The sequence below is a fragment of the Mobula hypostoma genome, chromosome 12, assembly GCF_963921235.1.
Source record: "Mobula hypostoma chromosome 12, sMobHyp1.1, whole genome shotgun sequence".
Taxonomy (NCBI): domain Eukaryota; kingdom Metazoa; phylum Chordata; class Chondrichthyes; order Myliobatiformes; family Myliobatidae; genus Mobula; species Mobula hypostoma.
Genome location: NC_086108.1, coordinates 89,719,725 through 89,732,301, shown reverse-complemented (window position 1 = coordinate 89,732,301; position 12,577 = coordinate 89,719,725). Strand labels below are relative to the sequence as shown.

Below are 12,577 nucleotides of genomic sequence, written 5' to 3'. Positions count from 1 at the left end.
TAATATCATAGATTTTTACATTTTGAAATTACTTAACAGAAATATTTTTAATCAGTGTAAGCAAGACAATATAGGAATATTGTAGATAATTTTTTTGTACTGCCACCATATATGTTCAGACAGCTGGCTCTCTTCTAATTGTTGAGTGTCTTGGTTTTAACAATCATATGTCACAGTACTGTAACAGCAGCATGTCTTTATCTTCTATTAATAGGCTACAGCAATGCTTCTTCCAGCATTCCGCCCATTTCCTTCCAAACAATCACTGCATCGAAATAAGGGGACAACAAAGTTACAAAATCAAGCGAAATACCTGCAAGTAATAAATGTTTAAATCCAGTTTGTTCATTTATACCAAAGGCTTAAAAACCATTTTCTCCATCATGTTTTTAATTACTGATATGATTGTGATTATTGTTACTTTACAGCACTAGGTTTTAGTTTTAGGTGATAAATTTAATCCTGTTCCAAAGAAAGTAATCTTTTAGAAATAAATTATCATAATACAACAAATAGTACGCATGAATATATGTTGTCAAGCATAGAACCATTTCAGTTGAACTCTGTGCAGGCTTCCGCACAGAGACTGATAAGTACCTGGAACGTCTTGCCAGGGGAGATGGTAGCAGTACAATGCCTTGAAGAAGTATTCAGCCCCACAATTATTTTCACATTTTACTATCTCATTTTCTAATGTAAAAATATATTGAAGTAGGAGTTTTTTGAGCTAATCATCTACAAAATATTTTATCATGTCATATTAAAAGAAAAATTCCAAAACATATCTATAATTTACTAAAAATTAAAAACCAAAAATGTGAGGCTGGGAAAGTATTCATCCCCTTTGTATTTACTACACTAAATTTCATCTGGTGCAACATAGAGTATTATCTTGCCAACTCAACTAATTTGTTGATGTAGAAAATTGGAGGATCATCTGCTTTCAATGAATTCATAGGTGTAAATCCCCCTTCTCTCTGTAAGGTAACAATATGGTAGTTTTTCAACATACCAAACCAAAGTGAAGACAAAAGAACAGTCAAGACAAGTCATGGAAATGATAACAGAGGAGCAAAAATCTGGAGAAGGGTACAAGACCAACTAAATATACCTCGGAGCTCAGTGCATCTATCGTGAAAAAGTGGAAAAAATATGAAACCACTGACACGCTGCCCTAGGTTGGGCCACCCCTCTTAAACTTAGTCACTTGTAAGAGAGGCTACTGTGATGACAACAGTCACTGGGAGTAAGTTGCAGAAGTCAATGTCTGCAAATGGAGATGAAGATCATGGTTCCACAATCTCTAAGGCCTTGCACAAAAAAGCTATTTATGGAGGAGTGGCAAGGAAGAGACCCTGGCTTAAAAAAATGCATACCCTTACCTGTAAAGACTCTGCAAAGCACACTTAGAAGATACTGTAAAGGTATGGATAAAGGTCTTGTGGTCAGATCAGAACACTTTGGCCTCAACACTAAGCAGTATGTGTGGCATAAATCTAATACTGTGCATCAGCCAGGTAAGAGCAATCCTACTGGAAAGTATGGTGGAGGTAGCATCATGCTATGGAGATGCTTTTCAGCAACATGGACTGGAAATCTGGTCAGGATTGAGGGGATGATGGATGCTGCTAAATACAGAGATCCTGGATTAAAAACCTGCTAGCTTCTGCCTGAAAACTTAAACTGGGGAAGAGGTTGGTCTTTCAGTAGGACAACAAACCAAAACACACTGCCAAAGAAACCATAAAATGGCTTCAAACGAAGAAAACTGATGTCCTTGAGTGGCCCAGTCAGAGTCCTGACCTTAACCCGATCGAACATCTTTGGCAAGATCCCCCAAGATTGCTGTCGACCGCCACTCTTCAACTAACCTAGTACAGCTTGAGCAATTTTGCAAGGAGGAATAAGAAAATATTGCTCCATCGTATTGTGCAAGGCTAATAGAGACCTATCCAAAAAGACTACTGGCTGTAATAGCTGTGAGAGTTGGTTCAACCAAGTACTGAGCAAAGGGGGAAGAATACTTTTGAACTGCTAACATTTCAGTTTTTTGAATTTTTTGTTTTACAATTTTCCCTGTTGTTTTTAGGCTCTACTATGAAAAAAGGAGCATGTGTTTCACAGTTAAGAATTCTCGCTAAATTGATCAAAACTCCTGGTTGTAATACTCATTGATTTGAACAAAGAGTTGGGGGCTGAATACTTTTGCAAGGTACTGTAGATGCAGTAGTAAAGTTTAAGAGGCATTTAGATAGGCACATGAATAAAGACCACGTGCAGACAAATGTGATTAGTTTGGTATAGACATAATGGACTGAAGAATGTAGAGCCTGTTCCTATGTTGACTTGTAGAACAAAGAAAACGTATCTTCCCACTGAACGTCTAAGGAAGTAAATCTTGATTTTAATTAATCCATGGTATAACATTGGAAATATCAGGGAAAATTTTCAAAAGGGAATTATTTTGGTACTTGAAGGAAAATAATTTTTAGCACTATCGGAAAAGACCAGGAAATGGGACTAACTAGATTGCTGCACAAAACAACATGCACAAAATGCTGGAAGAACTCAGCAAGTCAGACAGCATCTATGGAGAGGAATAAATAATTGACATTTTTGGGCTGAGACCCTTCATCAGGACTCATCAGTTTTGCTGTACAAAGAGCTGCTATAGATTTGATGGAGCGAATGGCTTTCTGTTCATTAATGATTCTAAGAGCTTCACAAATTGATGTTTATGTGTATGAATGCAGAATGTACTGTAAGACTTAGTAACACTGAAGCTTTATATTTCATTTAAAATATTGCATTTTTTTATCTTGCAGGAAAATAATTCTTTAAAAATGGATCATTGCACTTCACATATACCAGATGTACGGTCAGTCCAGAACATGACAGAAGTGACACTATCTGAAGGCCATATTACTGTAGCTCAGTTATTGCAAACCATGACTGAGGGAATGGATCAAAATCGAGATGCAATCCAGATAAGCAGGTATTTGTATTATATGTTTTAAACATTAGACCATATATTAGAAAAAAGGTAATGCTACGGTTGTTATGGGGGATTTCAACATGCAGATAGACGGGGAAAATCAGGTTGGTACTGGACCCCAAGAAAGGGAGTATGTGGTGTGCCTTTGAGATGATTCTTAGAGCAGCTTGTACTGGAGCCTACCAGGGAGAAGGCAATTCTGGATCTAGTGTTGTGTAATGAACCGGATTTGATAAGGGAACTCGAGGTAAAGGAGCCATTAGGAGGTAGTGACCATAATATGATAAGTTTTAATCTACAATTTGAGAGGGAGAAGGGAAAATTGGAAGTGTCAGTATTACAGTTGAACAAAGGGGACTATGGAGCCATGACGGAGGAGCTGGCCAAAGTTGACTGGAAAGATACCCTAGCAGGGATGACGGTGGAACAACAATGGCAGGTATTCTGGGAATATCATTCCAAAGAGAAAGAAAGATTTTAAGGGGAGTAAGGGGCAACCGTGGCTGACAAGGGAAGTCGAGGACAGTATAAAAATAAAGGAGAAGTATAACATAGCAAAGTTGAGCAGAATGTCAGAGGATTGGGAAACTTTTAAAGAGCAACAGAAGATAACTAAAAAGGCAATACAGGAAGAAAAGATGAGGTATAAAGGTAAGCTAGCCAAGAATATAAAGGAGGATAGTAAAAGCTGCTTTAGTTACGTGAAGAGGAAAAAATTAGTTAAGACCAAAGTTAGGCCCTTGAAGACAGAAAAGGGTGAAATTATTATGGGGGAACAAAGAAATGGCAGATGAGTTGAACAGGTACTTTGGATCTGTCTTCACTAGGGAAGACACAAACAATCTCCCAGATGTAATAGTGGCCAGAGGACCTAGGGTAATGGAGGAACTGAAGGAGATTCACATTAGGCAGAAAATGGTGTTGGATAGACTGATGGGACTGAAGGCTGATAAATCCCCAGGGCCTGATGGTCTGCATCCCAGGGTACTTAAGGAGGTGGCTCTGGAAATCGTGGATGCATTGGTAATCATTTTCCAATGTTCTATAGATTCAGGATCAGTTCCTGTGGATTGGAGGATAGCTAATGTTATCCCACGTTTTAAGAAAGGAGGGAGAGAGAAAACAGGGAATTATAGACCAGTTAGCCTGACATCAGTGGTGGGGAAGATGCTGGAGTCAATTATAAAAGGTGAAATAGCAGTACGTTTGGATAGCAGTAACAGGATCGGTCCGAGTCAGCATGGAGTTATGAAGAGGAAATTATGCTTGACTAATCTTCTGGAATTTTTTGAGGATGTAACTATGAAAATGGACATGGGAGAGCCAGTGGATGTAGTGTACCTGGACTTACAGAAAGCCTTTGATAAGGTCTCACATAGGAGATTAGTGGGCAAAATTAGAGCATGTGGTATTGGGGGTAGGGTACTGACATGGATAGAAAATTGGTTGGCAGACAGGAAACGAAGAGTAGGGATTAATGGGTCCCTTTCAGAATGGCAGGCGGTGACTAGTGGGGTACCGCAAGGCTCGGTGCTGGGACCGCAGCTGTTCACAATATACATTAATGATTTAGATGAAGGGATTAAAAGTAACATTAGCAAATTTGCAGATGACACAAAGCTGGGTGGCAGTGTGAAATGTGAGGAGGATGTTATGAGAATGCAGGGTGACTTGGACAGGTTGGGTGAGTGGGCAGATGCAGTTTAATGTGGATAAGTGTGAGGTTATCCACTTTGGTGGCAAGAACAGGAAGGCAGATTACTATCTGAATGGTGTCAAGTTAGGAAAAGGGGAAGCACAACGAGATCTAGGTGTCCTTGTTCATCAGTCACTGAAAGTAAGCATACAGGTATAGCAGGCAGTGAAGAAAGCTAATGGCATGTTGACCTTCATAACAAGGGGAGTTGAGTGTAGGAGCAAAGAGGTCCTTCTGCACCTGTACAGGGCCCTGGTGAGACCACACCTGGAGTATTGCGTGCAGTTTTGGTCTCCAAGTTTGAGGGAGGACATTCTTGCTATTGAGGGAGTGCAGCGTAGGTTCACGAGGTTAATTCCCGGGATGGCGGGACTGTCATATGTTGAAAGATTGGAGCGACTGGGTTTGTATACACTGGAAATTAGAAAGATGAGAGGGGATCTGATTGAAACATAAAAGATTATTAAGGGATTGGACATGTTAGAGGCAGGAAACATGTACCCAATGTTGGAGGAGTCCAGAACCAGAGGCCACCATTTAAGAATAAGGGGTAGACCATTTGGAACAGAGTTGAAGAAAAACTTTCACCCAGAGAGCTGTGGATCTGTGGAATGCTCTGCCTCAGAAGGCAGTGGAGGCCAATTCTCTGGATGCTTTCAAGAATGAGTTAGATAGAGCTCTTAATGATAGCGGAGTGACGGGATACGGGGAGAAGGCAGAAACGGGGTACTGATTGTGGATGATCAGCCGTGATCACAGTGAATGGCTGTGCTGGCTCGAAGGGCCAAATGGCCTACTCCTGCACCTATTGTCTGAATAACTAACTTATCAACATATCTGATTTCTTTTATTATTAAATTTCTACTACATTTGCAGCTGTTTTAAGGAAGGTCACAGAACAAAAGGAATGAAGAGTAAAGATCTCAATGAAGACTTATTTCTGTTTTTACAGAAAACAAAGAAAATGCATTAAGCTGCTAACAGCTGAATTTTAAGGAAATGTTGCATAGCTTCAAAAATGTATTTAAAGTGATTTCTTATGCTAGCCATCATGTACCAGCGATATTAAAACCAAGAGACCCTTTACAATGCTAGCATTTCCAAGGAATATAATAGGGAATTACAGTTTTACAAACTACTTTTACTTTGTACATTATTATTCTATACAGTACCTCCTGGCTTACTTGCTATTTTATTGGAAGGAAGTCTCATTTAATGTGTGGGCTGCTTTGATTGTCATGCTAGTGTCCTCACTGGCTTCTATCCCCCAGTTTAACCTTTAAATGATCACCATCTTGCAAATATTAAGTTCCATTAAAAGAGCTCAATGAATGCCAGGGTCAAAACTAGAATCAATAGTACATCACACAGTTTCATACCTATTGACTTAGCTCGAGCTTTAATTTTGAATGATTTATGCATTGAATGCCTACAACTGTGCAAGGAATGTATTTGATCTGGCAATGGAGTTGGATATAGTTCAACAAAACTTCTTAAAATCAAAATTTTATTTAAACCACAAAAATTACTTTTGTAATTGTTACAGATAACATAATTTTTAATTTACATATTTTATATTACATTGTTTATAAAATTTTACTTACTATAAAATCTGATTTATAATTGCAGTCTTATTTAAGTTTAAATATTTGAGGCAGGGAAAGACAGACATTTTCTATCAAAATGGAAAGTCAAAGAAGGCAGTATCTTGCATACTGAATCCTGTAAACCCAAATGCAGTTGCAGAATTAAAGCCTTATTATATCATCCAGCGTTGAGTCACTTTTGTACATTTACTGTTAAAACAGCAAGAAGATTTACTGCCGGACGCAACGACAAAAGAATGAGAATTTTCTAAATCACAATGCTTATCATGCGGTATTGCTTGACAAATATTCATTATTTCTTACAGCACAATGAATACAAAATAGGCATTTCTTTCAAAAAGATTCCTGCAATTTTTTTTTTAAAAAAAGCATTAATTGCACCTTAGTTTAAAACAGGTTATGTTTTGCATGACGTAGCAATAACCAAAGTAGTCAGACATTAGTCTGTGTAAGGGAAAAACAAATACAGAAAATGTCGAATATGTACCTTCTGCCCCCTCAACATGGTGCAATGTGCTTGAATTGTTACAAATGTTCCATATACCACCAATATCACTGGAATTTTTGTGAAGGAATAACAGTTCTGTGTATGTGTCTTATTAAGTGAGACTGCGTCTTGGATTTCATTCCAAATGTGATCGTTGAACAATAAATAATAAAGATGCCCAAAGAATAGGACAAACCTCCTGTTGATGATCATGTGACTTCTGCAAATACATGATTCTGGAAAGAATGAAATGAAATAAACTGTTATTGCTGTACAGGCAGAGATATGTTTGATTGTTATTTACAAGTACTGAGTCTACTTTGCAGGCATTTTTATATACACTTTTCCCTGCATGAAAAGCCAAGGGGCAGAATGGAAAAACAAATAGGTTAACTTTCCTGATTCTTACATTGCAATGCTCAGGCACAGAAGTCAGGAATAAACTACCCATGTTCTGCTAGTAAGCTGCCAATAAAGATAATGATTGTATTGATTCTTTGAGTAATACTCTTGGATTTGCCTGCAAATAACAAACTGGCTAACAGCGAAGGGGTCATCTTTTGCATTCAGTGCCCCTCGATATTAGTGAGACCCGATGCAGACTGGAGGACTACTTTGCTGAGTACCTTCACTCTCTCTGCTGCAAAAGGCAGGATCTTTCAATTTCAAGTCGACTTCCCATTCCCATACTGCTATAATGAGGCCAAACTCATGTTGGAGGAGCAGCACCTCAAATTCCATCTGGGTAGTCAATTTTCTAACTTACAGTAATTTCTTCCCCCTCCATCTTTCACTTATTTCCATTCCCCATTCTGGTTACCCTTTCACTCCTCTTCTCACCTGCCCATCACCTCCTCCTCTTTTTCTCTTGTTTGTGATTTCATCACCTCCTTTCCTTTTTCCATGGTCCAATATCCTCCTTTATTCTATTTCTTCTTTTTCAGCCGTTTACCTCTCTCATCCATCACCTCCCAGCTTCTTACTTCATCCTCCTCCTCCACTCACTCACCCACCCTACCCCGCACTTGGTCTTACCTATCACCTGCCAGCTTGCACTCCTTCTCCTTCCCCCACCACCTTCTGACTTCTACCCCCTTCCTTTCCTGTCCTGATTAAAGGTCTCAGACAGATACATTAACAATAGATGCTCCCTGACCTGCTGAGTTAGTCCAGTATTGTATGCGTGTTACATAGAAACATAGAAACATAGAAAATAGGTGCAGGAGTAGGCCATTCGGCCCTTCGAGCCTGCACCGCCATTTATTATGATCATGGCTGATCATCCAACTCAGAACCCAGCCTTCCCTCCATACCCCCTGACCCCTGTAGCCACAAGGGCCATATCTAACTTCCTTTTAAACATAGCTAATGAACTGGCCTCAACAGTTTGCTGTGGCAGAGAATTCCACAGATTCACCACTCTCTGTGTGAAGAAGTTTTTCCTAACCTCGGTCCTAAAAGGCTTCCCCTCTATCCTCAAACTGTGACCCCTCGTTCTAGACTTCCCCAACATCGGGAACAATCTTCCTGCATCTAGCCTGTCCAATCCCTTTAGGATCTTATACGTTTCAATCAGATCCCCCCTCAATCTTCTAAATTCCAACGAGTACAAGCCCAGTTCATCCAGTCTTTCTTCATATGAAAGACCTGCCATCCCAGGAATCAATCTGGTGAACCTTCTTTGTACTCCCTCTATGGCAAAGATGTCTTTCCTCAGATTAGGGGACCAAAACTGCACACAATACTCCAGGTGTGGTCTCACCAAGGCCTTGTACAACTGCAGTAGTACCTCCCTGCTCCTGTACTCGAATCCTCTCGCTATAAATGCCAGCATACCGTTCACCTTTTTCACTGCCTGCTGTACCTGCATGCTCACTTTCAATGACTGGTGTATAATGACACCCAGGTCTCGTTGCACCTCCCCTTTTCCTAATCGGCCACCATTCAGATAATAATCTGTTTTCCTATTTTTGCCACCAAAGTGGATAACTTCACATTTATCCACATTAAATTGCATCTGCCATGAGTTTGCCCACTCACCCAACCTATCCAAGTCACCCTGCATCCTCTTAGCATCCTCCTCACTGCTAACACTGCCGCCCAGCTTCGTGTCATCCGCAAACTTGGAGATGCTGCATTTAATTCCCTCATCCAAGTCATTAATATATATTGTAAACAACTGGGGTCCCAGCACTGAGCCTTGCGGTACCCCACTAGTCACCGCCTGCCATTCTGAAAAGGTCCCGTTTATTCCCACTCTTTGCTTCCTGTCTGCTAACCAATTCTCCACCCACACCAATACCTTACCCCCAATACCGTGTGCTTTAAGTTTGCACACTAATCTCCTATGTGGGACCTTGTCAAAAGCCTTTTGAAAATCCAAATATACCACATCCACTGGTTCTCCCCTATCCACTCTACTAGTTACATCCTCAAAAAATTCTATGAGATTCGTCAGACATGATTTTCCTTTCACAAATCCATGCTGACTTTGTCCGATCATTTCACCGCTTTCCAAATGTGCTGTTATCACATCCTTGATAACTGACTCCAGCAGTTTCCCCACCACCGACGTTAGGCTAACCGGCCTATAATTCCCCGGTTTCTCTCTCCCTCCTTTTTTAAAAAGTGGGGTTACATTAGCCACCCTCCAATCCTCAGGAACTAGTCCAGAATCTAACGAGTTTTGAAAAATTATCACTAATGCATCCACTATTTCTTGGGCCACTTCCTTAAGCACTCTGGGATGCAGACCATCTGGCCCTGGGGATTTATCTGCCTTCAATCCCTTCAATTTACCTAACACCACTTCCCTACTAACATGTATTTCGCTCAGTTCCTCCATCTCACTGGACCCTCTGTCCCTTACTATTTCTGGAAGATTATTTATGTCCTCCTTAGTGAAGACAGAACCAAAGTAATTATTCAATTGGTCTGCCATGTCCTTGCTCCCCATAATCAATTCACCTGTTTCTGTTTGCAGGGGACCTACATTTGTCTTTACCAGTCTTTTCCTTTTTACATATCTATAAAAGCTTTTACAGTCCGTTTTTATGTTCTCTGCCAGTTTTCTCTCATAATCTTTTTTCCCCTTCCTAATTAAGCCCTTTGTCCTCCTCTGCTGAACTCTGAATTTCTCCCAGTCCTCAGGTGAGCCACTTTCTCTTGCTAATTTGTATGCTACTTCTTTGGAATTGATACTATCCCTAATTTCTCTTGTCAGCCACGGGTGCACTACCTTCCTTGATTTATTCTTTTGCCAAACTGGGATGAACAATTGTTGTAGTTCATCCATGCAACCTTTAAATGCCTGCCATTGCATATCCACCGTCAATCCTTGAAGTGTCATTTGCCAGTCTATCTTAGCTAATTCATGTCTCATACCTTCAAAGTTACCCCTCTTTAAGTTCAGAACCTTTGTTTCTGAATTAACTACGTCACTCTCCATGTTAATGAAGAATTCCACCATATTATGGTCACTCTTACCCAAGGGGCCTCTCACGACAAGATCGCTAATTAACCCTTCCTCATTGCTCAAAACCCAGTCCAGAATAGCCTGCTCTATAGTCGGTTCCTCGACATGTTGGTTCAAAAAACCATCCCGCATACATTCCAAGAAATCCTCTTCCTCAGCACCTTTACCAATTTGGTTCACCCAGTCTACATGTAGATTGAAGTCACCCATTATAACTGCTGTTCCTTTATTGCACACATTTCTAATTTCCTGTTTAATACCATCTCCGACCTCACTACTACTGTTAGGTGGCCTGTACACAACTCCCACCAGCGTCTTCTGCCCCTTAGTGTTACGCAGCTCTACCCATATCGATTCCACATCTTCCCGGCTTATGTCCTTCCTTTCTATTGCGTTAATCTCTTTTTTAACCAGCAACGCCACCCCACCTCCCCTTCCTTCGTGTCTATCCCTCCTGAATATTGAATATCCCTGAACGTTGAGCTCCCATCCCTGGTCACCCTGGAGCCATGTCTCTGTGATCCCAACTATATCATAATCATTAATAACAATCTGCACTTTCAATTCATCCACCTTATTACGAATGCTCCTTGCATTGACACATAAAGCCTTCAGGCGCTCTTTTACAACTCTCTTAGCCCTTTTTAATGCTTGCCCTGGATTTGTCGGCCTGCCACTTTTACTTTTCCCCTTTGTACTTTTTGCTTCTACGCTCACTTTACACCCCTCTGTCTCTCTGCACTGGTTCCCATCCCTCTGTTGTGAACTAACCTCCTCACACCTAGCCGCTTTAATTTGATTCCCACCCCCCAACCATTCTAGTTTAAAGTCACCTCAGTAGCCCCCGCTAATCTCCCTGCCAGGATATTGGTCCCCCTAGGATTCAAGTGTAACCTGTCCTTTTTGTACAGGTCACACCTGCGCCAAAAGAGGTCCCAATGATCCAAAAACTTGAATCCCTGCCCCCTGCTCCAATCCCTCAGCCACGCATTTATCCTCCACCTCATCGCATTCCTACTCTCACTGTCGCGTGGCACAGGCAGTAATCCCGAGATTACTACCTTTGCGGTCCTTTTTCTCAACTCCCTTCCTGGCTCCCTATATTGTTCTTTCAGGACCTCATCCCTTTTCCTACCTATGTCATTGGTACCTATATGTACCAGGACCTCTGGCTCTTCACCCTCCCACTTCAGGATATCTTGGACACGATCAGAAATATCCCGGACCCTGGCACCAGGGAGGCAAACTACCATCCGAGTCTCTGGACTGCGTCCACAGAATCGCCTATCTGACCCCCTTACTATCGAGTCCCCTATCACAACTGCCCTCCTCTTCCTTGCCCTACCCTTCTGAGCTACAGGGCCAGACTCTGTGCCGGAGGCAGGGCCACTGTCGCTTCCCCCGGGTAAGCTGTCCCCCCCAACAGTACTCAAACAGGAGTACCTGTTGTTAAGGGGCACAGCCGCCGGGGTACTCCCCATCACCTTCCTTTTCCCCTTCCCCCTCCTAACCGTGACCCACTTGTCTGCCTCCCGAGGCACAAGGTTTCCAGCATCTGCAGAATCTCCTGTGTTTATAGCACTGAAGATGGCCCATTACTTCCAATAACACACTAGATAGTGAACATTCAATATCATTGTGCTTTTACTGATTATAGGCAATGCCATATTGATGGCTGGAAGTAGAGATGATTCTGAAGAGAATGTCACAACTTCCTTACTCTGCTCAAGCCTCTTTAGACACATTGCCTCATCTTACCTAATACTGAAGCCTTCATGCCCTTGGCATTCAAGTATTACAATGCTTTCCTGGTTTATGCTTCCAGTCTTATATTTCTATGCTCTATCACCAGAGGTCATACAAAGATTAGCTACACATTTCTTAACAAATCTTTTCTGCACCTCTCAGTCACTTTCATTGGCTTATTCTAGTGTTAAAATGACCTAACAACTCCTTACCTCAGTAACCTACTCTCTTTGACTCTTCCCAAACCGATCACAAACCCTCAAACCATCAACATAATCTATGCACTTCTTCATCCTGGTCTCCTGTGTATTCCCATTATTCTTTGCTGTATAATGGGTGTCTAATCTTCAACTTGCTCTTACCCTGACTTTAATGTAAAGAATATTATAAGATTCCATTCCTGGTCACTGCAACTTAAGAATATAGATAATACAATAAATTTGACTGAGAAACAAGGTAAGGCACCAACAATGTCACTGCAGAACTTATTTTGGTACTCTCCAGGGACCAATCTCTAATCTATCAGACCATAAGAATGAGGCCATTTGTCCCATTGAGTTTGCTCCACCAT

The 12,577-nt window shown here is 41.1% G+C and overlaps 2 protein-coding genes across 6 annotated transcripts in view; one reads left to right on the top strand and one right to left on the bottom strand.

Moving 5' to 3' along the window:
• Positions 1–5,698, top strand: part of LOC134354987 (uncharacterized) — a 63,859-nt gene extending 58,161 nt beyond the window's left edge. For all 5 annotated transcript variants that reach the window (XM_063064586.1, XM_063064582.1, XM_063064585.1 and 2 more), the window contains 3 exons: positions 215–319; positions 2,826–2,995; positions 5,568–5,698. In XM_063064586.1, the coding sequence (XP_062920656.1) occupies positions 215–319; positions 2,826–2,995; positions 5,568–5,664 (372 nt within the window). In that variant the 3' untranslated portion in view covers positions 5,665–5,698. The remainder of the gene's footprint in view (positions 1–214; positions 320–2,825; positions 2,996–5,567) is intronic.
• Positions 5,699–6,886: 1,188 nt separating this feature from the next.
• LOC134354988 (phospholipid phosphatase-related protein type 5-like) overlaps positions 6,887–12,577 on the bottom strand; it is a 214,998-nt gene continuing 209,307 nt past the window's right edge. Inside the window, exon 6 of the mRNA XM_063064587.1 lies at positions 6,887–7,021. Within this exon, the coding sequence (XP_062920657.1) occupies positions 6,995–7,021 (27 nt within the window). The 3' untranslated portion in view covers positions 6,887–6,994. The remainder of the gene's footprint in view (positions 7,022–12,577) is intronic.